Here is a 25804-nt window from a genome sequence, read left to right on the forward strand (position 1 = left end):
ACTGAGCCTCTATAATGCAAAACTTTAATAATTAATAATAATAATAATAAAATAATAAAATTACAATAAAATAAAAAAGGGACTGGAGGGGTGGCTCAGTGGCTAAGAGCACTGCCTGTTCTTCTAGAGGACCTTGGTTCAATTCCCAGCATACACATACACATGGCTTCTTAAAACTGTCTGGAACTCCATCCAGTTCCAGGAGATCGGCACCCTACTTAGACATACATGCAGACAAAACACCAATGTCCATAAATAAGCAAATCTTTGAGAGAGGAAATGATTCATCCTGCTAAGTGTGATGACGGCACCGTGGATTCCGAAGACAGAATCTGCCTTCCAAGTAGACACCCTTGAAGGGGTGGGGTGACCTATCTTGGGGACTTTCAAGTCCTTGGAGAAAGAAAGAGACAAGCAGGAGTGGCAAGCCTCAGAGGTTCAATCTGGACAGTAAGGTAGAACTTTCTTAAGGCCCCGATTGCTCCCTTATCAGAGGGAACCTCTCAAAGGGACTCCAAGTCCCAAGCTCAGTCCTGTCTGCAGGTTACCTCGGTTCTCTAGTTGCTGCAACCAGCGTGTGCTGCCCGGGCCTCTGGCCCCCATTCAGGAGGCCAGCCATGTCCTGCACCTTGGCCTCCAATGCTTTCTCTATGCAGAGGCTGTCCATCTACCCCAGCTCAAGGTGCCTCCACATCTCCTCAAATCCTTTTGTTGTTTGTTTTTCGAGACAGGGTTTCTCTATGTAGCCCGGGCTGTCTGGAACTAGTTCTGTAGACCAGGCTAGCCTTGAATGTACAGAGATCTGCCTGCCTCTGCCTCCCAAGTGCTGGGATTAAAAGGGTGTGACACCACTGCCTACTGTTTTGTTTTTATGATATTTTATTTAAATGTATTTATTACATATACAGTGTTCTGCCTGCATGTCTGCCTGCATGTCAGAAAAGGGAGCCAGATCTCATTACAGACGGTTGTGAGCCACCATGTGGTTGCTGGGAATTGAACTCAGGACCTCTGGAAGAACAGCCAGTGCTCTTAACTTCTGAGCCATCTCTCCAGTCCCCCAATTTTTTTTTTATTATTTTAAAATATTATGTGCATGTGTCTATGTCTGTGTGTATGTACATGTGCATGCAAGAAGCAGGAGGAAGCCAGAGGCATCAGATCCCCAGGAGGCTACAGTTACAGGTGGTTGCTAGCTGCTTGGGTGACATGGGTGCTGGGTGACATGGGTGCTGACATAGTTGTGCCAGTTTTCTGGAAGGTGGCAAGCACTCTTAACCAAGCTAAGCCATATCTCTAGCCCTTTGGTTTCTTTTATTATTTTTATTTATTTACTTTTTATTTACTTATTTATTTGGGCAGGGTCTTGTGTAGCCCAGGCTAGCTTCAAACTGAATGGGTAGCTGAGGATGACCTTAATCTTCCTGTCTCTATCTCAGAAGTGTATTACAGACATGAGCTGCCAGAACTGGTTTATGTGGTGCTGAATTCAAGACTTTGTGAATGACAGGCAAGCGTTCTGCCAGGGGAACTCCGTCTCCCGCCTTGAAGCTGGTTTGTGTTTTTAGTTCCCCCGAGTGCTGCACTGTCCTTGTGCTTCAGCCTTTATCGACTAATTAGCACCAATTCCTCTGTCTAAATATCACCGTTAATGCTGCCCCCAAGATCAGTCACCCAGTTCACACCCGTCTCTTCCGCAAGCCATTTCTGTCTGTTTGTATTGTGCTTCCCTCCTTTCAGGGAGGGATCTTGTTTGCTTGGTCATCCCTTGTGTCTTAAGTGCCTCAAAAAAGACCTAGGACAGGGCCAGGTGCTCAATCAATATTTATTGAGTGAATGAGTAAATGTAGTCTAACTAGACTGCAAGTTCCCAGGGGTGGGGGCGGATCTGGTTACTTCCTGGAGAGAGCCAGCATTTTCTAGAGTACTATCCATTGATACTGTGGAGGAGAAAGAGCCCTGTGCTGGAGGGCTGGCGGACCAGGGGTCGGGCCATTGCCTGGTTCTTGGCTTTCTCTCAGGGTCCTTGCTTGATTTCTGGAGCTATCCTTGCTCCTGCAAGGATATTGATTCATTGATGGGTGAATGGCCAATACCTGGGGCACTTAGGGCAGCCCTGGCTACTGTCACAGCAGGGTGGCAGTCTGGCCACTTGTTTCCCAGTTCCTTCTTGAGCCACCATCTTGGATAGTTGACTGGCTGCTGCGCCCATAGACCCTTCAAGCACCCGGCTCTCAGTGAGTCCCACGAGTCTGCCAACCCGTTTTGGTGTTTTCACTGAATGCAGTGTTAGTCACTCAGGCTCCCTTGTCTCACTTCCTCCCTTGCTCTCATCCTGTTGCCCTCTTGGCCAATTTGTCAGCAAGCCTCAATTTTCTTTTTCTTTTTCTTTTGGGACAGGGTTTCTCTGTGTAGCTCTGGCTGTCTTGGAACTCACTCTGTAGACCAGGCTGGCCTCGAACTCACAGAGATCCACCTGCCTCTGCTTCCCGAACGCTGGGATTAAAGGCGTGCACCACCACTGCCTGGCTTTTTTTTTTTCCCTGCCCTGAATGCTCCTGGACTTTTGCAGCTGTCTCCTCACTGGTGTCCCTGCCTGTCACTGGTGTCCTGACACAGCCCTCTCTTCTTCCTTCCCTGCCCCCAACATTCAGAGGGAACCTTCATATCATAATTTTTTTTTTTTTTTTTTCGAGACAGGGTTTCTCTGTGTAGCTTTGCGCCTTTCCTGGAACTCACTTGGTAGCCCAGGCTGGCCTTGAACTCACAGAGATCCACCTGGCTCTGCCTTCCAAGTGCTGGGATTAAAGGCGTGCGCCGCTGCCACCCAGCCATAATCTCTCATCACTGCTGAAATCCTCAAATGCTCTCCCAAGGCCTGTAGCCCACATTGCCATCACCCACCAGGAACCTAGCCCTTCCCAGCTCTCCACCTCCAAACTCAGTCCTCCAGTTATCTTTTCTAGTCATGTGCTGGTCATTTTTTTTTTTTTTTTTTTGGTCAGCTTGGCACAAGCTAGGGTCACCTGTGAAGAGGGAACCTCAGTTGAGAAACTGTTCCCATCAGATTTATCTGTAGGCACACCTGTCGGGGCATTTTCTAGAGTAATGATTGGTGGAGAACACAACTCACTCTGGGGGGTAGCACCCCTGGGCAGGTTGTCCTGGGTTGTTCAAGGAAGCAGGCTGAGTAAGCCAGTAAGCAAGCATGCCTCCATAGCCTCTGCTTTGGTCCCTGCCCTGTTTCCCTTGATAATGAACTCTAACCTCAAGGATGTAATAAACTAATAAACCTTTTCCTCCCCAAGTTACTTTTGGTTGTGTCTTTATCACAGCAACAGAAAACCAGACAAGTCTCCAAATGCAGCCTCTTCTCCTTGACTGCAGCCTTTACAGATCTGCTCACTGTCGTCTGCTGTTCTTCACGCCCCAGCATCTCGTAGATCTACCCATAAGTCTTATCTTCTGGAATGGCTTCCCTGGGATTCCTCACACACATCAGATGCCCCCGTGTCATCTCACGTCTGATGACTTGTTTCCTTTTCCTTCCTGTGGTTCTAGGATTGAACCTAGGGCCTCCTGCATACTAGGCAAGTGTTGGACCACTGAGCTGTATCTCAGCCCTCTCCTTACAGGCAGTGGTTTACTAAGTTGTTTGAGCAGGCTTTGAACTTTCATCCTCCTACCTCAGCTCCCAAATAGCTAGGGTTACAGGCCTGGCAGCTACTTTTATTCTAAAAGCCTGTTACCTTCAGCCATCACCTGCCTCCCCTCCCTTTGACCTCCAGCCCCTAAAGGCAAGATAGTACCAGTCTTGTTCTCTCTATCCAGGATAGCACAAGCTCTGGTGCACGGCAGACCCTCAGCCAATGTTTATTGGATGGATGAGAAGACACTAGGCTAGAGTCTCAGCTACACCCGGCACTCAGGAACCAGAGGCAGGGGGATCTCTGTGAGTTCAAGGCCAGCCTGCTGTACATTGTGAGTTCCAGGATAGCCAGAGCCTTATAGTGAAACCTTGTCTCAAAAAAGAAAAAGAAAAATAAGAAAAAAAAAAAATCATGAAGAAGCCATAACGAGCAAATCTTACTTCTGTTGCCTTCTTACCTGTAAATGAGGGCAGGTAAACAGTACCTTTCTGGTGGAGCTGTGGAGTCAAGTATTTAGAGAACATATACACACTTTTGTTTGTTTGGAGGTTGTGGGTGGGTTTTGTGTGTGTGTGTGTGTGTGTGTGTGTGTGTGTGTGTGTGTGCATCCAAATTAAGCAAGTGCTTCCTGGCTGAACTAAATCTAAATCTCCAAGCCCCTCATTTTATTTTTGACACGCTGGGCTCTCAACACACCTTCTAGCGAAGTCCAGGCATACAGGCGCATCAGTTCCTGCTGCAGAAGCGCATTCACACCAGACGTGTCCCTTTAATTCCTGAGTTGCAAACCCGCTTGGGACCCAGCTAGGACGCTGACATGGACCCGGAGCCACGGCCCATTTAAGGGTAGAGGGGCGGGCCCGGGAAGGCTCCGCCCCGCGTGAGGTCAGCGCGCAGTGCTACGTCTGACGCTCTGGTTGCCGCAGAGACGCCCCGCCCCCGCGCGGCGCTGCGGAACCGGAGCTCCGGGCGGCGTCGGCAGAGGCGCGGGAGGTGGCGAGGCCAGGGCAGGGCGGCAGGAGCCCGCGCGGCGACCGCAGCGAGAGCAGCAGAGACAGAGCAGACCACGACGAAGGCGCACAGGCAGCCGGGCCGGGCCGGGCCACCGGGAGAGCGGCCGCCGGGAAGCGGGCGGAAGGCCGGGCTGGCAGCTGGCAGCCGCCGAGCCGCGAAGCGACATGGTGCTGCTCAAGGAGTAGTGAGTGTCGGGTCGGCTGTGCGGAAGCGAGGCGGAAGGGAGGGTCGGGATGACGGCCGCGAAGGCAGATCGCCTGCCCCGGGATGGAGAACACCGGATGGGGCTGTGGGGCCGCCTAGCAGGGGCGGAGGGGCCACAGGGTGACAGACAGCACCTGAGGTGGGGTCGAATAGGCCAGAGAGGAGGCCAGGAACCGGTGCGGGCCGGACAGGGCCCGAGGAGGGGTCAAGGGGACAGGGAGAGCCAGAGGGGGCATGAGGAGGGGCCCGAGGAATGGAGAGCGCTGGATGTGGTGTGACCCTGTAGTGGGCGCAAGGGGGATGGATGAAGGGGCAGACTGAGGAGTTGTGTAAGGGACCAAGGAGCAATGGGACAAGGGCAGGCAGCGCCGGTGAGTTGGCTGACGGTGGGGAGGGGTTTGAGGCTGAGCTGTCTGTACCAAGGGGCAGGGAAGATCAGATAAGGTAGCTAGCTCCTGGAATGGAGTTGAGGTGGTGGGGAGGAGTACCGACGCGGAACCTGGGGCTTGGACAGTGGGTGCCTTAGGCGGCAGAGGAAGGATTGTAATAATTGGTTGCAGAAAAAAGGACTTAAGTCAAGGCCAGGCTTGGGTGATAGGGGAGGGAGAAAGAGCATAGGGGACTGAGATAACAGGGCTGGCTGGGTGGGGATGGCTGGAGTGTCGCGGTACCTAAGTATTAGGTGCTAAAGAGGCAGCTTTTTGATAAAAGCTCGGGATGCCTGCCTGGGACTTGGCAGCCCTTGAATGGGGAGTCTAGAAAATACTGGGCAGGTTCTGAAGTGATGTGAAGGAGTTTCGGTGATAGAGAAGGGCAGGAAGTTAGCAGGGCACAAGACCATCCTGGAAGATAGTAGAAGAATGAATGAATATACCTGCTAATGGAGGTGGTGGGGACCAGGATGGGGATATCCAGTCTCTAGCAGATTTGGGGTCTTGGATTTGCAAAGAGATAAGAAGTTGCTTGGAGGAATTGAGAAGATCATCACAAATGTTTTTTGTTTTGGGGTGAGGAGTTATTGATTTGGAGGACAGGCAGGGTTTGCTAGATGATGGCTACTGAAACCTAGGGGCTTGGCTAACAGGTAGGGTTATTTGGATTGCTAAACCTTTCAGACAGTGTGACCCATTCCTGAGGATCATGGTTCCAAGGGAACATCCCAGGCAAGATTGGATGTATGTATAGACTCTATCGTGAAACTAAGGTACCCCAAAGGAGAAGGCAAGGGGACAGCACTGGGGCCTAAGCCCCAGAAGTTCAGACACGGAGACTGGCCAAGTACAGAGAAACTTGTGAAACTCTTGAGCGTGCGGAGGACTCTTTCCCTCCTCAGTGAGGGCACCTTGCCCATCCCCACAGTTAGCTCCTTGGAGGAGTTTCAGATGTCATAGTGGGCCATTTGAATGGCCCACGAAGTAGAGAGCCAGGTGTCATCCCACCTTGACTGTGGTGGAGAACATGATTTGGAGGCCCTGTCTCCTCTCTCAATGTCCAGTGTTAATCCAGCCAGCGCTCAGAGCTTTATGTGGTGAAGAACAGGAACACTTGGGTGCCAGTCTTCTCCAAGGAGAACATGGTGCACTTTGCATTTTAATCCTCAGTGTCCCAACGAATGAGCTTGTTTTACTTTTCAGATTAAAAAAAAAATTCCCATGTGAATCTTACAGTCTGTAGAAATGTGGAGTTTTGAAAAGGCCAGGCAGGGAAAGGAAGGGCCCTTGTGAAGAGATGAAGTCAATCTGGGAGGCAGGCATTCTTCTCCCATTCTTTGCTCTCCCCACTTGAAGCCTGGCCAGGGAGAGATCCAAGGTGCTGGTGATGCAGAACCTGCATCTGTATTTCCTTCCTGATGGGCTTGTGCCCTGTGCATGCATGCAGCCCTGGGTAGGGGACAGGATGAGAAACAGGCTGGCGAGGGGCTGTGGTTGTGATGCTGCAGCTCTGAGGAGGAGGCAATTGAAGGTCATGCCATGGTGAGGATGGCCCAGTCTTGGCCCAGCTGGGCCTCTGTGGCCCTCTCCTTTCCAGGTGTCCCCTGTGGCGGCTGAGGTAGTTTTGTTCCGAGGGAACCAGGGAGGAATGTCTGGGTGTGCGGCTGTAATGGAAGCCGGCTCAGAGCATCCTTGAAGGCATTGGCTGGAACTAGTCTCTTTGGAGGGGCGGTTTGGATCTGAAGGTTGTCCTTGTTGCTTTTTCTGACACTTCCTCCAACAGGATTTTCCCTGATTTGGTTTCTGCAAATTCTTCGATGTGATTTTTGCTGTGTTCTTGAAGATAAAAGGCATATTGTTTTCCAGGAAGTTTTTTCTGAGGGTGCAGAAATTCTGCCCTCTAAGTTGGAAGCACTTCTCTGCACCATTGGCTTTTTTTTTTTTTTTTTTTTTTGGTTTTTCGAGACAGTGTTTCTCTGTGTAGCTTTGCGCCTTTCCTGGAACTCACTTGGTAGCCCAGGCAGGCATCGAACTCAAAAGAGAGTCGCCTGGCTCTGCTTCCTGAGTGCTGGGATTAAAGGCGTGCGCCACCACGGCCCGGCTACCGTTAGCTTTCTATGAGAGTACCCGAGTCCTTCTGGAGGAAGGGAGTTAGCAGACAGTAAAGAACTTGGAGCCCCTCCCCCCCTTTTTTCTCTTGATGCCTGGCTTTTCCTGTGATGTTTTCCTCAGGTCTCACTGTGTGTTTTTTTTTTTTTTTTTTTTTTTTGCTGCCCAGGACTAGGGAATAAGCTATTTTGCAGCCTGGAGCAAAAAGCCATGCTTGGATCTCTGCTTAGGAAGCGAGAACACAAAATGCCGAGGGCCCAGCAGGTTCCAGAAAGGCTCTGAGAAGTGGGAATCTTAGCTTTGGCTCTTGATTTTCTTTTTTTTTTTTTTTTAGTTTTTTGAGATAGGGTTTTTCCGTGTAGCTTTGCACCTTTCCTGGATCTTACTCTGTAGACCAGGCTGGCCTCAAACTCACAGAGATCCGCCTGGCTCTGCCTCCCAAGTGCTGGGATTACAGGCGTGCACCACCACTGCCTGGTGATTGTCTTATTTCTTATTTTTTTTATTGTTTGTATGTATGTATGTATCTATTCTTTCTTTCTTTCTATCTATCTATCTATCTACCTACCTACCTACCTACCTACCTATCTATCTATCTTGAGGCAGGGTCTCTCTCTGTAGCCCTGGCTGTCCTGGAACTCAAATCTGTAAACCAGGTTGGTCTCAGACTCAGAGATCCTCCTGCTTCCTCCTCCTGAATGTTGGGATTAAAGGTGTGTGCCGCCATGCCTATCTCCATTTGTCTTACTTGGATTTTTTTTTTTTTTTTTTGAGACAGGGTTTCTCTGTGTAGCCCTGGCTATCCTGGATCTTGCTCTGTAGACCAGGCTGGCCTCGAACTCACAGAGATCCACCTGCCTTTGCCACCCTAGTGCTGGGATTACAGGTGTGCACTGCTACCCAGTTTTGTTTGTTTGCTTGCTAAACAGGGTCTTACCTTGTAACTCTGGCTGGCCTGGAACTATGTAGACCAGGCTGGCCTCAAACTCACAGAGCTCACTTGCCTCTGCTTCCTCAGTACTGGGTAGCTTGACTTTTGAGACCAGTCAAGGCCTTTCTTTTCATCTCTCTGACCAGTATTGAACTGGGGGTCAGCACTGGTCTGTCACAAGTGTAAGCCACCTGGGGAAGTGGCTCCAGTCCTCTCTGTTCTCTGGAGCGCTGACCCTCTTGAGGACTCTGCTGGCCAGGAGTTCTCTATCAGTTTTTTGGGTTTGTTTGTTTGTTTGTTTGTTTTTTTGGGGGGGGAGGCACATGGTTTGAGACAGAGTTTCTCTGTAGCTCTGGCTGTCTTGGAACTCATTCTGTAGACCAGGCTGGCCTCCAACTCACAGAGATCCGCCTGCCTCTGCCTCCCTGAGTGCTGGGATTAAAGGCGAGCATCACCACTGCCCAACTCTCTGTCAGCTTATTCGTGGTACCTTCCAACAATTGGAGGTGGTCAAAATGCAGGAAGGAAGAAAGTGAGGGGAAGAGTGCCTTTGGCTAGTTCCTGGAGGTCAGAGCTGGCTATCCTCTTGAGAGCTGCCTGAGGAGGAGCTTGCATTGAAACATCCTTCAGAGGGCAGAGGTGGCGGCACTTGAGTCTCTAGGGTGGATTGAGCCTCTAGGGAATTGTCCCTTTCACAGCCTTCGTTTGACCCTGAGGGCTGATGTTGGGAAGTTAGGCCTACTGACGCGCATCCCCGGGGCCGCATTCTTTGCATCTGAATCCTCATCATGATGAACCTCCTCTCTTAGCTTCTGTTTTACTAGATACATGAGTAAGTTGTGTTGGAGAAGAGATGGTTGAGGGAGTGGACGAGAAAGATGGGAGTGAGTGGCCTGCAAAGCAGGTAGTGGGAAATTCAGGTTTGCTCTGAATTACAGGGTTCTAAATGGGGTTCCAGGACAAGACGGACCCCAGCCTTGACGCATCCAGAGGGCTCTTCCCCGCTGGCTTTTTGTCACTGAGTAGGGGTTGGATGGAACACTGTGCTGAGGTGGTGCTCTCAGGGCCTGGAGTTGATGCTCTCTTTTCCTCTTTTGTAGTCGAGTCATCCTGCCTGTGTCTGTAGATGAGGTAAGTCCTGTTTTTCCCTCTCATCTCGTCCATAGTTGTTCATAAGTACTTGTGCACATTGCTTAGTTGGGTTGGGAGTGGCCATACTGTTTGCATAACTTTCATTTATGTTCTAATATAGAGGTAACCGAGGCGCAGCTCAAATATTCCTGATGTTACTTTCTACTAAAGGAAAGCATTTCTAGCCAGGCGGTGGTGGCGTATGCCTTTCTTTAATCGGGAAGCAGAGGTAGGGGGGTCTCCAAGTTCGAAGTCAGCCTGGTCTACAGAGCGAGTTCCAGGACAGGCTCCAAAACTACACGGAGAAACCCTGTCTCAAAACAAAACAAAACAAAACAAAACAAAACAGAGAGAGAGAGAGAGAGAGAGAGAGAGAGAGAGAGAGAGAGAAAGGCAGAGAAAGGCACTTCTGTGGTGAATCTGGTACCTGAATACAACCAGTCTCAAGCTCTTGGCTTGCTGGATAGCTTTGAATAGAGACTAAAGCAGCCCTGGGCCTGCTGGGACTGAACTACGAGGGACATGTGATTGATGAGCTGCAGTGTGTGCATGTGTGGGACCTCCATGACTAGGCTGAGGACAGTGCTTTCTGGTTAATGGTATTCTCTGGCTATGAAGCAAACCAGCAAGGCCAGAAATGTCTTGAGGCCCCAGCCATGCTAGGTGGCTGCTGGAAAGACCAAGGCACAGAAACCTCCTTTTACGGCAGGCAGAAGATGACAAATGGGCTTGGTTTGTCCTCCGTCCTTTTATGGTTCCTGGGTCTGACAGCCCCGAGCCTGTGGAGCTGGCAGCAATAGTCGCCACAAGAAAGTCCATAGGCCCTGCTGACTCAGAGCTGTCTCTTGGATAGCAGAGTGCTGTCATGGAACCTCCCTTGTCCCACCCTTCCTCTGAACTTCCTCTTCTCCCTTCCTGGCCAAGCTTGTTCTCGACTTTCTCCTGAATCTGCAGTTCCACCCCAGCTTCCAGTGAAATGAAGGCCAGCCTCAACCCCCAGTTGTTGGTACCCTCTCTTTTTCCTGTAGGACCTGTAGGAAATTCCTGCGCTCCACACAGAAGCTGGACCTCCAAGAAATGAAAGCAGGCTAGCAGAGCCCAGAGCAGTCTTTAAACATTTGCTTTTATGTGTGTGTGTTTCTCTCTTTGTGTGTATGTGTATGTAATGTGGGGGTTAGAGTCACAGGCGGTTGTGATTTGTTTATTGTAAGTGCTTACAGTCAAGCACAGGTCCTCTAATGGGGTGCAAGTGCTCTTAACCACTGAACCATCTCTCCAGCCCTGTGGGAGCATTTAGATGAGACAAGTCACCCCCACGAGTGATGCCCATGCATTGGTCTCTGAGAGGATTGTCTCCAGTAGGGTACTGAGTCCTTCAGAAAGGCTGGGAAAGAGGGGCAGATGTGAACTTGAACATTGTCTGAGAAATCTGAGAAATAAGAGACATTTGGGTGCCAATGGCAGAAGAATTGACATAAAGATTTTGAGGCTAGCTTGAGCATACAGCAAGACTCCATCTCAAAATAAAATTAATTAATTAAAAAATAGAAGCTGGGCAGTGGTGGTCACACCTTCAATACCAACACTCAGGAGGCAGAAGCAGGCAGAACATTGGGTTTGAAGCCAGCCTAGTCTAGAGTGAGTTCTAGGACAGCTAGGGATACACAGAGAAACCCTGTCTCAACCCCCCCCCCCCCAAATAAAAGAAACAGGAAAGAAAAATAAAGCTGGGTGTGGTACCTAAGTTTAATCTTAGCACTCAGGAGTCAGAGGCAGGCAGATCTCAAGGACAGCCTGGTCTACAAAGTGAGTTCTAGGACAGCCAGGGATACACAGAGAAACCTTGTCTTGAAAAAGAAAAAGAAAAACAAATAAAACAATAACAAGCAAATAGTGGGGAGGCGGGAAGAGATGGACAGACAGACACACATACATACATTGAGGAAACTAAGGAAAAAAGGATAGATGCTGGGATAAGTGAAACCACCAAAGATAAAGCCTGGTGCCTGGGATTACCTTTGGGAGAGTTAACCCACTTCCTCTGAGGGCCTTGCTGTCACTATTAAAAATATTGTGAGTTCAAGGTCATCTTGATCTACATACAGAGTTTCAGGCTAGCCAGGGCTATATAATGAGAACCTATCCTAAAGAGAAAAAAAAAGTCTGTGGTAGTGGCATACGACTTTAATCCCAGCACTCAGGAGGCAGAGGCAGGTAGATCTCTGTGAGTTCAAGGCCAGCCTGGTCTACAGAGTGAGTTCCAGGACAGCCAAGGCTACAGAGAAACCCTGTCTCATGACAAACAGAAAGGGCATGTAACACGATTTCCTAGCATAAGGCCTCTGTGTCCAATGGCTGTCCTCACTGCTGTCCAGGACCAATCAGAAAGTCCTCAGGAATGTGGGACTGACTTCATGTGGGATTTCAGATATGGCTCAGTTTGCAGGGAGTATCTTGATGGGCCAAAGGCTGAGACTGAGAGAGTGCTGCAGAATAGGGGGGCTAGAGTCAGCTGGGAGCACCCCTCTGCTGCTCTGACCTGGTGGCCCCACAGCCAGAAGGATGGGGAAATGCTCACCTGGAGAACATCCTCGCCTGGCAGTTTTTAGCTTGTGTTGTTTTTGCAGCATGGAGAAAGTGGTGAGACAGAGCCTGACTGAAGCTTGGGAAGTGCACGCTGGTTCAGTCTGTCTGTGTGGTACTGGTCAGCCTGCTCTTAGCAAGAAGGCATTGACAGGAAAGCAGCAGGGCTGCAGGGGTGACACTGCTCCTTTGGTAGCTTGAACCTTCGTTCCAGATGATTAGAAAATTCTAGAATGGGGAGAGTGAAGAAGTAAGGAACAGCGTCCCTGTCAGTAACCCCTGTCTGACTCACCGTTCCCATGAGAACAGCCCAGCATCACGGACTGCTAGATTCACTTCCTATATTGGAGACTTGAGTCCCTTGGAGCTTCTGATTTGGGGAGGAAAAAAGGAAAGAGAAGGTCATAGCTTTATGGTCATCCTGATGGCCTGAATCGATATTTGGGGGCAGAATTAGCTTGTTCGGTCAGAGCCGTTAGTGCAACACTACCTGGGGTTTCCAGGCATCCTATAGCAGACAAGAAAGCACTGTTCCATATGGGTGTGTCCACCAGCGGTTCCTGGCCCACCTTGTGTGGACAGGCAGATGCATGGCATCATTCCTCTATGAACCTGGCCTGACAGGGCTGTATGGGTGGGTCAACAGAGTGCTGCTTTTCTGGCCTTTTCTGGCCTTTTTTTTTTTTTTTTTTGGAGACAAAGTTTTACTGTATATTCTTGGCTAGCCTGATGGTCAGTGTGTGGTGGCCCAAGGTGGCCTTACATTCATGACAGTCCCCCTTGCACAGCCCTCATGTGTGCTGGGATCCCAAGTGTGGGCCACCTGAGCCCAGCTGTATGTGTTTTTATCATGTGTGTCATTCAGTGGTTTTGCTCCACATCTCCTCTCCCATGGTTCCCACTCACTGATTACCCAGTGGTAGAGACACTGGTTGTTGTCACTGAGGGGCTTAGTCTATGGGACGAGGGGACAACTCTCAAGGGCAAGGTAACATTGTTTTTAGCCGAAGGAAGTTGGAACCCGGGTCTCCCTGGGACTTGTATCTGATTTTGTGGTCTGACCCCTACCCTTGCTGCCACCAATGAGTCTGGCAGCTTCCCAGGACCGGCCAGAGGGGCCCTTATGAGGTGAAGTGACTGATGCACACTTGTGCCTTGTGCAGATCTGTCTTTACCTCTTTGGATTAACAAAACTGCCTCACTTGTCTCGTTGGGATTAAAGGATCAGCATATCAAGAGAGATTAAAGGGGAAGAGGCCAGCACGCTGACTGATCCTCTTAGGGCCCGCCCTGTGATTTCCTGCTGCTCAAGGGAATCCCTGAAGTCCTAGGCCAGCCCCAGCCCCTCCCCTGAGGAGCGCTACCAGCTGCCACTCATCCTGTCCCCAGGCCCTCTCCCCAGCCTGCCCTTTAGGATCTGCTGAGTCAGTCCTCCAGTGTCCTGATGGCTCTCCAGAGCAGAGCTCCTGCAGCTTCCTATGAGGAAGTTTGGCTCAGCCAAACCGTGACCCACTTGATGTGGGTTTCAAGTGTGTCTTAGCAGGTGATATGACTGGGAAGGAACAGGGGCTAGTGTGGGGTTCCATGAGCCCCCAAAGCAGCACTCGTGTTGCTTAGGATTAGCAAGATCTAGTAACTGGCTCCCTCTCTCAGATGCTTCTCTTGATGGGATTAGCCGAGCCTTGATCATTTACCTGGGCCTTTTCATGGCATCTGTGCTGGGCATTTTAGGCTCTGTGGTAAGCAGCGAACTGTGCCTTCCCCTCTAGATGTCACTCAGAAGTTTCCTTGCAGTGCTTAGGGAGCTGAGGCGAGAGGGCTTCCATGTGTGACGGAGCAGACCTGGAGCTGAAACCGTGCCTCACAGTGGTGTCAGCGGTGGATCCAGAGCTACAGCTACTTGATTTTAATCTGAGGGAGAGAACATCCCTAGTCTTAGCCCTGGTGCACCAGGAGTTCAGGGAAGGGTGTAGAGGGCAAGGAAAACTCTATGTCCACCCCAGCAGCTGAGGAATGGCATTCTGTCTTTTCCTTGGCCTCCTGCCCTTGGCGATGACCATGAGGAAGACGCATCTTTTGGAATAGATGTGCTTTCCTGCTCTGTCATAGCTCATTTTCTCTGTACTCTTCCTTTTCTTTCTTTCTTTTTATTTATTTATTTGTTTTTGAATCATGATCTCACTGTTTAGCTGTGACTGTCCTAGAACTTGTTATGTTGACTAGGCAGGCCTTGAACTTACAGAGATCCACTTCCTCTGTCTCCTGAGTGCTGAGATTACAGGCCACCATGCTCAGAGTCTTCCATGTTTTCCGTCTACTTTTTTCTGTTTCCAGATAACTTCTCTTAGGGATAGGAGTTGAGTAGGCCTGGACACTGCTGATAAGTCATCAGTTCTACACCAAGCTGTCCTAAGGGGTCAGAGAAGGCCAGTGACTTGATAGGGTGACATGTGACCCAAATAAAGGAAAACCAGGCTTTTGCCATCTAGCAACTGCCAAGGCAGAGGGGCACGCAGCCAGCACAGCCTGGGGAAGGGATCTGTAATGCAGGAAGCAGGAGCATGGCTTTGACCTGCCGTGAACAGGGAAATCTGGAGATGTCTTGTTTGAGAGGTTTTGAGGTCCCTGCAGGCTGAGGAAAAGCCACACAGGAGAAAAAGCAAATGCGCTGAGCCAATTTTGCCAGAGGTTGTGGACTACCCTGGACGGCCCTCTTGGATAGGAAGTCAGAGTCTTGGTTTCTGATCATCTATGTATTAATTTTTCTTGCTGTTGCTTTTGGGTTTCATTTTGCTTTTATTTGTTTTTGGAGACTGGGTTTCTCTTACGTAGCCCTGGCTATCCAGGAACTCTCTGTAGACCAGGATGGCTTTAAACTCAGGGGTCCACCTGCCTCTGCCTCCCAAGTGCTGGAATTAAAGGCATGTGCCACCACCACCGCCTGGCTGTTTTGGGTTTTGTTTGTTTGTTAGTTTGTTTTGTTTTTGATACAGGGTCTCACACTGTAGCCAGAGATAACCTGGAACTCACTGTAGCCCAGGCTGCATCAGACTCTCGCAGGCCTCCTGCCCCAGCCTCCTGAGTGCATATAAGGATGAGATGCTATGCTTAGCTTTAGGGTCTGTTTAAGTAAATGAGATAGAGAGATGTTTAGCAACTAACTGAGATCCTGTTTTGGGGTCTGATACCAGAACTGGGTCCAGGCCAAAAGAGACCCTAGACTCTGTAATGTTTTAAGTATAGTCTATGCTCTCTTCAAACTTATGGGTTTGTAAAGATGGGAAGATGAATTGAATACTTCTGATGATTCAAGAGAGCCTGCAGTCCCAGCTTCTTGAGATGTTGATGCAGGAAAACAAAACAGGGTTGAGGAGATAGCTCAGTGGTTGAGCATTTACTGAGCAGCCCAGCATGCTGCAGGCCCTGGGTTCAATCCTTAGCACTGGAGGAAAAAAGAAGTGGTAGAAGGAGGCAGAAGTAAAAAGTGAGATGCCACAGAGCAGAGTTCTCCATTGCTTTGGAAAGATTTTTGACAAGGACCACTGTGAACCCACAGGTGGAGGTCCTGGACTACAGGGGCCTTTGGTTCCTGTGTAACTGTTGCAAATAATGCCTGTCTCTTTGGTTTTTAGTATCAAGTGGGGCAGCTGTACTCTGTGGCTGAAGCCAGTAAAAATGAAACTGGTGGTGGGGAAGGTGTGGAGGTCCTGGTGAACGAGCCGTACGAGAAGGATGACGGCGAGAAAGGCCAGTACACACACAAGATCTACCACTTACAGAGGTACGTGCCCCAGGTGGCTGGGTGGGAACATGGCCTGCCTTGATAGTGGTGGCATTGGCTAATTGAGAGTGTCTCCAGGTTATAAACTGGCAGCCCAAGTTGCTTCATCTCTCAGATTGGTTATGGGTGGTACTACTTTGTTTACTTACAGATTTTTTTGTTATTTAAAAAAAAAAAAGTAGCTCCACTCCTATCATGCTCCAGGTCCTTAGAAGCTATCTTGAGCTGTTTTGGCATCTTGTGGGTCCTTCCTTGTCCTGAGTACGGGAGTATGTGTGGAGTGTGTACAGACAGGCACTGATTTCCTCTATTAGGTGTTGATCATACCATACTAGACACCTCTGTAGTTATCTCTCATATCATAGCTGCCTTTCACAGTATTTCCTGCCTGCTTGTTTGCTGGGGGTTCAGCCCAGACAGAGCCTCACTTAACGGCTATGGTCAGTACCTTAGCTCCCTCCCCAGCACTCCTGCCTTGATCTTTCAAAGCATGCATAAGAACTGGCATGATGGTGCTTGCTCAGAATCTCAGCACCTGGGAAGCTGAGACAGGAGGGTGGCGAGTGTGAGGCCAGTTAAAACTATGTAACTAGTTCCAGGTCAGTCTAGGCTACAACATGTCTCAAAAACAAACAAACAAAACAAGCACCAACAAAACAAAAACAAAAAACCTCCCAATGAATAAATAACATAATTAAGAAGGTAAGATTTTTGTACATGTGCTGCAAGCTGTTTGCGCAGCCCTTTCTTGAGATATATTTATAGTAATTTCCAGATGCATAAGACTCCTGCAGAACTACTTCTGCATACTTCTTTTGATGTACTTATATTTATAAATCTGTAGTAAATGCAGTAAAAAGTGTAGTTTTAGGTCAGATAGTATTTAAATTCTAATTTTGTAGAATCAGGTGCCAGAGAAAGTTTAGTACCTTTCTCTCTCTCTCTCTTTTTTCTTTTCTTTTCTTTTTTTTTCCAAGACAGGGTTTCTCTGTGAAATAGCCTTGGCTGGCCTTGAACTCATAAAGACCCACCTCCTCCTGAGTGCTGGGATTACAGGTGTGCACCACCATGGCCAGCTGTAGCATTTTAAGATTCATTTCATTTGAATTATGTGTATGTGAATGCAGATACCTGTAGAGGCCAGAAAAAAGGTTTGGATCCCCTGGAGGAGTCAGTTACTGGCTCTTGTGGGTTTCTGATGTGGATGCAGAGAACCAAACTCAGGTCCACTACAAAACAATGTTTCCTAATCATTGGGCCACCTCTCCAGCCCCTTATCATTGTTTTTTACATTGATGTGTGTGTGTGTGTGTGTGTGTGTGTGTGCTGGAGTGTACTACATGTGTGTTGAGGTCAGAGGACAGCTCTCAGGAGCTGTTTTTTTTCTTTTCCACTCTGTAGTTCTGGGGATTGAACAAAGGGCATCAGGCTTGGTAGCAAGTACCTTTATCCTCTGAGCCATCTCTAGTCAACGGTTAAATATTTTTTCCAAGAAGACAAAATATCTCAGTGGCTGGCCTAGAACTTACTCTACAGACCAGGCTGGCCTTGAACTCAGAGATCCACCTGCCTCTCCTATGTGCTGGGATTAAAGGCATGCACCATCATGCACAGATACCCTATTATTTTTATTTATGTGTGTGTGTGTGTGTGTGTGTGTGTGTGTGTATACATATACACACCTTTGGAGGGAACCAAACTTGAGTCTTTTTGAAGAGCAGCAATTGCTCTTAACTTCTGAGCCACCTCTCTAGCCACCCCTCCCTTTTTAAATTATTAAAATATTTTTTTGTTTTTCTTGTTTGAGACAGGGTTTCTCTATGTAGTTTTGATGCCTGTCCTGGATCTCACTCTGTAGACTAGGCTGACCTCGAACTCACAGAGATCCACCTGCCTCTGCCTCCCAAGTGCTGAGATTAAAGGCGTGTGCCACCACCGCCCAGAAATTTTTCCCCCCAATATTTTCAAATAACTTTGGAACTCACTTGTGTACTGGAATTTATAGTAAACCACACATATTTGCTGAATCCCAAATCTAAACAATTTTATAGCAAACCACGACCCAAAGGGCCTTGAAACCATCTCTAAGCGTTTGCCAACTTGAATAGAAGTCAACCAGACTATTTAGGAAATGACTCACAGCCGGGTGGTGGTGGCGCACGCCTTTAATCCCAGCACTGGGAGGCAGAGGCAGGTGGATCTCTGTGAGTTCGAGGCCAGCCTGGGCTAGAGTGAGTTCCAGAAAAGGCTCCAAAGCTATACAGAGAAACCCTGTCTCGAAAAACAAACAAACAAATGACTCAGATGGCTCAACAGTTAAGAGCACATGCTGCTCTTGTAGAATACCCTGAGTTTGGTGTCCAGCACCCACATCAGGTAGCTCACAACTGCCTATGACTCGAGCTCTAGACAATCCAGTGTCTTCTGGCCACTGTGGACACCTGCTCCCATGTGCACATACCCACACAGACATGCATGCATGCACATAAAGAGCTTTTCATATAGGCCTGTGACTTGAGTTCAAATTCCCCAGCCCATGTAAAAGCTGGACACAGGGAAGTGAGCAGTAAGATGGGAGAATCCCTGGAACAAAAGCCTTTCTGGAATGAGGTTCTGATACCTCATCCATCCCCTTAACATCTCTAAGATCCACATTGTTTTCCGTTTTCTCTGGGGTCAAATGCTCCAGCAGCTTCCAACTGTTCTCTTGCCTTCCAGTTCTCTGTGTGGTAAGCATTTTGTCTGGAGGAACTGTGCTGTCTTCTTGAAAGCTATAGATGTAAAGCTTCCCTTTGTCCTGGGGATGAAGTGCAGTTGCCTCACTTATTCCCAAGCTCATGTAACTCTGCCCCTAGACCTGCAGTAACTCCTGTTTCTTGACGTCCCGCACTCCCCCTGCACTATGTGTTCATGTTTTCTAGGCGGCCTGAGGAGCCTGTCTCGAGTCCTGTGCCTTCTTCACCATGCTTTTGCAGTGCCCTTCCCCCTGAGAGCCCCATGCTCACCCTGTTGAGCACAGTCTTCAGGACTGTCATTAGTCTGCCTCTGGACCATTTGGTTCCTGTGGGTCCAGTGCCTGGCACACAGAACTGTTACCTAGAAGAGTGAATCGGTGTGTAAAGACTCACAGAGGTTTGCTCTGGGGGCTCGGAGTCTTGTCTGCTGTGGGGCTAGCCCTCTCACTTAGGCTTGAGGCATGAATAAAGGTGATAATTTGCTAGAGCCTATTGAAGATTATGTAAGCTCCCATCTAAAAGCTAAGGAAGGTGGGGCTGCAGATGTAGCTCAGTGCTTGAGTACTTGCCTAGCATATGTGAGACCAATCCCAGTAACACACTTACTTACACACACACACACACACACACACACACACACACACACACACACGGGGTGGGGGGGCGACTAAGAAAGAAAGGAATTTATATACTTTGAGAAAACTGGGTACATACCACACATATTGTTCTGTAAGATGAGAGGAAAATTGAATAGAAGGGGCTGAGGAAATGGCCAGTGGCTGACAGCACACTGGCTGCTCTTGCAGAGGACTTGGGTTTGTTTCCCAGCCCCCACATGGTGGCTCCCAGCCACCTGTAACTCCAGTTCTAGTGGGTCCAAAGCCTCTTATGGCCTGGGTGGGCATACATGGAGCACAGAAATAATATAAGGAAAACACTAATACACATAAAGATAATAAATAAACCTTTAAAAACAGTGGAAAATTGAATAGAAGAAAATATTATTATCCAGGTGTGGTGGTGCACATCTGTAATCTCAGCACTGGCTAGACAGAGGCAGGTGGATCTCTGTGAATTTGAGGCCAGCCTGGTCTCCAAATCAAGTTCCAGGGAAGGTACAAAGCTACACAGAGAAACCCTGTCTCAAAAAAAACCAAAAAAAAAAAGAAGAAAGAAAGAAAAGAAAAGAAAAAACAAGGGCATCTAAGTTTAAGGTCGGCCTTGTCGGCCTTGGTTACATAGTGAGTTCAAGGGCAGCCTGGATCCTAGGTAGGGTGTTTGTTTGTTTGTTTTGTTTTCTGTGATAAACACTGTGACCAAAAGCAACCTGGAGAGGAAAGGGTTTATTTCACCTCATAGATTATAGTCTGTCATCAAGAGTCAGGGCAGGACCTCAAGGACCTGGAGGTAGCCCCTGAAGCAGAGGCCATGGAGGAAGGATGTTTACCGGCTTGCTCAGACTGCTTTCTTATACCATCAAAGACCACCTGCCCAGGGCACCACCCACATTGAGCTGAGCCCTCCAACATCAGCCATCAATCAAGAAAAATGTCTACACACTTGCCTACAGGCCAATCTTTTGGAGGTATTTTCTTAATCAAGAGTCCCTCTTCCCAGATATGTCTAGGTTTGTATCAAGTTGACAGAAACCACTCTGCATACTTGGGCTACAGAGGGAGACTTTTTGTTTGTTTTGAAAGAAGGGCTGTCTATGTCACTTAGTTGGTAGAATGCTTGCCTAGCATGATCAAGGCCCTGGATTTGATACACTGGCACCCCATAAACTGTGGTATTATGTGCTTGTAATGCTAACATTGGCAAGTAGAGGCAGAAGGGTTGGAAGTTTGAGGTCAGTGTAGGATACATTAGACTCCGTGGCAGGGGAAGAGACAGACAAACCCTGAGGGGGTAGGGGAGAAGCGGAAAGAGAGAGGAAAATACTTATCCTGGGAGGCAGATAACGATGAGGCCGCCCGCTTCCCTGAGAACTTGGGAAAATAGACCAGGTGATTTGATATCATAATTACTCCGTGTGTATGCAGCTGGCGGTCAGAGGTCAACATTGGGTGCCTTCCCCTATCACCTAAAAGATGTAGCCCTGGGTGTCCTGAGACTCTCTCTGTAGACCAGGCTGGCCTCAAACTCACCTGTGTCTGCCTCCTGAGTGCTGCAATTCAAGGAGTGCGCTACCACTCCCAGCCCTCACTTACTTTTTGAGGTAAATGAACTAATTGGTTAGATTGGCTATCTAGTGGTCTTTAGGAATCCTCCTCCTCTGTCCCCAGCCCCAAACACTGGGGTCATCAGTGCTATTACACCTAACTTTTATGTGGGTGCTGGGGCTCTAAACTCGGGGAGGTACTGACTTAACCGTCTTCTCAGCCTCGGAACTCCCGTTCCAAGTTGGTCAGCTGACCCCACCGGCGGGAGACCTAAGCTGGTGAGTGGTAGAACCCTGAATGTACTGATTCCCAGTGGGCTCTGAGTGAGTATAATGAGAAAGGAATGTTTGGAAAATGGCAGCAGGTAGCCCAGGGTCTCATAAGCTCTTGTTCACGGTGAGTGGTGGGGCTTTCTGTAGCCGGTCAAGCTGAGGTGTCAGGCTCTGGCAGGTGGCTTCAACACAGTAGCCTGCTTATCTCACGGAAATGTGCATGTCAGCTTTAGACACTGAAAAAGCAGGAGCTGTGGGCTGAGGACTGCTATGCCAACCTAACTGCTTTCTCTTGCCTCCATGTTTTTTTTCCTCAACTCTTTTCTCACTGCAGCAAAGTACCCACGTTTGTTCGAATGCTGGCCCCAGAAGGAGCCCTGAATATACATGAGAAAGCCTGGAATGCCTACCCTTACTGCAGAACCGGTGAGTACAGAGCTGCCTAGAGCTGAGATTGGGCCGGAGGTGGGCAGAAGTGGACAGGGAGCTGGAGGTGGTTGAGTCAGGGTTTGTGTTTACTTTTCAGAATAAGCCAGTGGAGGGATGGGGTTGGGGGGCTCCCTAAGACTCGGGCACGGTGTTGGTGTTATCCGTACTGCTTAGTTAAGTTAATAGTCATAGCCAGAGACAGCACAGAACAAACTCCCCCTTGTTTGGGGTTAGTTTGACAATTTTGATTTTTGTTTGTTTGTTTTTGCTTTTCAAGACAGGGTCTCTCTGTGTAGCCCTGGAACTCATTCTGTAGACCAGGCTGTCCTCAAACTCAGAGACCCGCTTGCCTCTGCCTCCCAAGTGCTGGAATTAAAGGTGTGCACCACCACTACCTGGCAAAAAATTGCTAATTTTTAAAAAATTATTTTTAATTTTTTTAATGTGTATGTTGCTTTGCCTGTATGTATGTATTTGCACCATGTCCACTCCTGGTCCCTACAGAGCTAGAAGAGGGCATTGGATCACCCAGAACTAGGGTCACACGTGATTATGAGCTGCCTTGTGGGTGCTGGGAACTGAATCCAGTTCCCCTGAAATAGCATCGAGTGCTCTCCAGTACCCTATTGTTTCTATTTTTTTATATATGTATTTTAAATTAACACACCAGCCACAGTTCTCTCCCCTCTCCCCGTCTCCCATCCCCTCCTCAGAGAGGGTAAGGCCTTCTATGGAGAGTCAACAAAGCCTGGCTATCAAGTTGAGGCAGGACCAAGTTCTTCCCCGCTGCATCAAGGCTGAGCAAGGTGTCCCACCATAGGGAATGGGCTCCAAAAAGCCAGTTCATGCACCAGGGATAACCCTAGTCCTACTGCCAGGGGCCCCACAGACAGACCAAGCCATACAACTGTCACCCACATGCAGAGGGCCTATTTTGGTCCCATGCAGGTTCCCCAGCTACCAGTCCTGTTGTTTCTTAATATTTATAACAGCATAGTATCCTATCATGTGAATGTATAGCTGGCCAGTAGTGTCTGTGAGCATTGCATCCATGAATTTTATAAACTACAGATCAGAAATATTTGGGAGACACCACGCCTTTAATCCTAGCACTTAAGATGCAGAGGCAGGAGGATCTTTGTGCATTTGAGGTCAGCCTGGTCTACATAGGAAATTCACTATGTGGCAGGGGGTAGGATCATCTCTGATTCAGTTTTAGAAAGGAAGGAAAGATTGGAGCCTCAATAGAGATACTTTCTATTCTAGAACACATTCTGGGATTCCTTCTGAGTAGCATGGACCCAGCTTTCTAAGATTCTGAGGTCTGAGGACCTATCTAGAGATAGCTCCCCTCAACTCTCTCCCTCTTCCTTTCCTCTTCCTCCTTCCTTCCTCAGCAAGGGTCTCAGCCTGTAGCTCAGCAGCCTAGAACTCACTGTATAACCCCAGTTAGCCTTAAACTTGTAGCAGCCCTCTAGTGTGAGGTTACAGGTATGACTCATGACCCCTGGCTCAGGAGTAGTTTGCTTAGACCATGCTGGCACTTCTTCACACTCCAGGGAACCCTAAATGTCCACTGAAGCCACCTCCAAGGTCAGCGTTCTTTCTTCCTGCGGGCTTTCCATTGTGGGCACAGGCAGTCCGGCTCTGGTCCTGCCAGCCTCTGCTCACCAGTACTGCTTCCCTGGCTGTTTTCTGTTTATTCTCTAGACTGTAGCTGATAAACATGTAATTCTTATGTGACCCAGGTGTGTCCTTATCTTGTGGACTTTGGGAGTAACTGAAGTCATTGCCCACTCCAGTCTTCCATGGCCCCATATAAGTTCAAGGACCTTTTATCAGGAGATACACAATCAATGGTGGTCCATAGACTGTGGATAGTTTCATTGTTGTAGGTGAAAATGCAAATTTCACTACTCTGTATGCACTGGACAGAAAACTGTTACGTGCTTAGAATTAGGGGGGTGTGGGGGGTGTGGGGGGGTGTGTTTGTGTGTGTGTGCGCTTGAAAGGAGGTCTTAAGTAGCCCAGGTTGGTCTTAGAAGAGTTTGGGACTGGCCTTGAACTCCTCCTGATCCTCCTTGCTTCATACCTTCCAAGTGCTTGGATAATAGGCCTGTAGTACCGTGCTGAGCTTTGATTCATTATTTTGAAAAGCAGTGTGCAAGAGCCAGGTATGGTGGCACAATCCTGTAATCCTAGCACCTGGGAGACAGACAGCTGGATTTCTGCAAGTTTAAGACCAGCCTGGTCTATGTAGAAAGACTCTGTTTTAACCCCAGTCCCTTCACGTCCCCACCCCTACCCTGTAAACCCACCCCTGAAAGTCCAGATCAAGTTTAGGGGTGTAGTTAACTGGTAAAGTGCTTACTCTAGCCCAAGGCACTGGATCTGATCCAGCACAATAAATTAAGAAGGAAAAAAAAAAGTGGAGTATGCAGGGTGTGTCTGGCATAGGGACAAAGGTGACTTTCGTTGATGTCTAATAGTCGTGTTGAGCATGCGTTGTAAGAATCTTAGTCAGCTTGAGGCAAAGGTACATGGGTTTCTGGGTACATAGCTTGTGCTAACTGAGGGATGTCATTGTCTGCTGTGTAACTCTTGAGAGAATGTGCTGCATGTGGCATGGCAGTTTCCTACACAGTAACATTAGTTCACACATCCATCCTTGACAAAAGAAAGAAAAAACACAATTTCTAAATCATCCGTGAAGAGAAGTGGGGGAGGGGAGCTACTTTCTTAGTGCCAGCTTCCTAGTGGGGTCCACTCGATACAGATAAACACGCCGACTCCTAGACCTGTTCATCTGGGTACCTCCTCTTTTAAAATTCGAGATAGAACAGATGAGCATGAGCGCGTTCCTTCCGATCCTCCCTGGAGGCTAGCAGGACAGAGAGTACTAGTGCCAGCATTTTAGTACCTCTAAGTTTGAGGAGAGGCGGAGAAAGGAGTGTGGAGTCACCCCACCCCTGCCTTTGGGATGGCTCCAGCCTTATTCTGGGAGCAGTGAAAACGGATTTAGTGTGCTCCATCGTCATCAAGTCCACTGTTCTCTTTATTTCCATCTCTTTTCTCCTGAAGTCGATAGATCAGGCTGATAAATGAAGATGGGAAGAGGAGAAATATGTTCCCTGTCTTCTCCCTCAGTAGCAGACGGTTCCACTAAGTCAGGCTCTTAAAATATCACATTAAGAAACTGGACATGGTAGTAAATATTTATGACCCAGCATTCAGGAAGATGAGGCAGGAGGATCACAACTTCAAGACTAGCCTGGGGTACATACATAGCAAGACCCTGTCTCAAAAACCCATCTAAGAGAAGGTGCATTATTAGTCTTTCCCTGTGTAGTTAATGTGGATGTAGAGACCTTTGGAGGAAAGGGAGGCTGGGTAGGATTAGAGGGAGTTAGTCACCTGAGTTGATACTAAAGGCTGAGAGCAGAGTCCTCACCCTCCTGGGTTTAGAAAACCAATTTTTTCAGAATTTAGTGGATCTGTTTCTCAGTCGCTCACACACATATACTAACATATAAAAACCTCAAACATCAGACTCTGCAGTGGTAGTGAAATACAGAATTATGGGTCAAACTAGGCACTATTTGCTGATAAGGAGGTTCTTTCCTTGGGAATCTTCCACATAGAAATGAAATTAAAGTAGGAAAACACAGTGTGATGGTGCAGTCAGGCAGCTTGGTTAAGGGAGCAGATTCTTGTGTCCTACAGAGGCCAGACTAGGAGAGGGTGTCTCAGAGAATGTGGAGTCCAAGTATGGTAGCTGGTAGGAGAAGCTTAATGTCCAGGGTCATTACCCCAGGTCAGCCTGAAGCTACTGTCTCTATGACAACATTGCAGAGTCTCTGCCGGACTGGCGTCTTTGGAGCATATCTGTACCCATTATTTCTGTTGTCCCCAGTGATTTTCTCTAGGTGCTAATAGAGGAGTTGCTAGCTTAGTTCTAATCTGATGTTTTCAGTGTCTTTGGTTGGGCTTGGGGAAAGTTGGGGCTGTTTGTGCACAAGGTAATTTGTAGCCCTTATGCCGTCAGCTTCCCATTTCTATGGCACAAGTGTTAGTTTTACCTTTTTGTTTGTTGTTTGGGGTGATGGTGTTTGTTGGCCCTCTGTATACACCAAAAACAGCAGTATGCATTACCAGAAACTGGGATCGCACACAGGGTAGGGTACAGAATGAACTCAGCTGCTGTCAGGAGGAGAGCTGGGCTCTTCCCCAGTGACATGGAAGCTGCAGTCATTTTCTCTGATAAATAATTGACCTGTGCTTTCCGAGGGATCCCATTACAGTGGCAGGAGCATCAAGCATTCGAGGTTTGGTTACAGTGTGAGGAAGGAGGCCACCATTAAAAAGACAGCCT

At 48.5% G+C, this 25804-nt stretch overlaps 1 protein-coding gene across 1 annotated transcript in view; it reads left to right on the plus strand.

Annotated features, from left to right (window-relative positions):
- The first annotated feature begins 4558 nt into the window (after positions 1–4558).
- Positions 4559–25804, plus strand: part of Pitpna (phosphatidylinositol transfer protein alpha) — a 42971-nt gene continuing 21725 nt past the window's right edge. Inside the window, exons 1-4 of the mRNA XM_036195887.1 lie at positions 4559–4848; positions 9440–9470; positions 15686–15834; positions 21338–21429. Coding sequence (XP_036051780.1) covers positions 4829–4848; positions 9440–9470; positions 15686–15834; positions 21338–21429 — 292 coding nt within the window. The 5' untranslated portion in view covers positions 4559–4828. The remainder of the gene's footprint in view (positions 4849–9439; positions 9471–15685; positions 15835–21337; positions 21430–25804) is intronic.

This window comes from Onychomys torridus, chromosome 8 (genome assembly GCF_903995425.1).
Source record: "Onychomys torridus chromosome 8, mOncTor1.1, whole genome shotgun sequence".
In the NCBI taxonomy this organism is placed as follows: domain Eukaryota; kingdom Metazoa; phylum Chordata; class Mammalia; order Rodentia; family Cricetidae; genus Onychomys; species Onychomys torridus.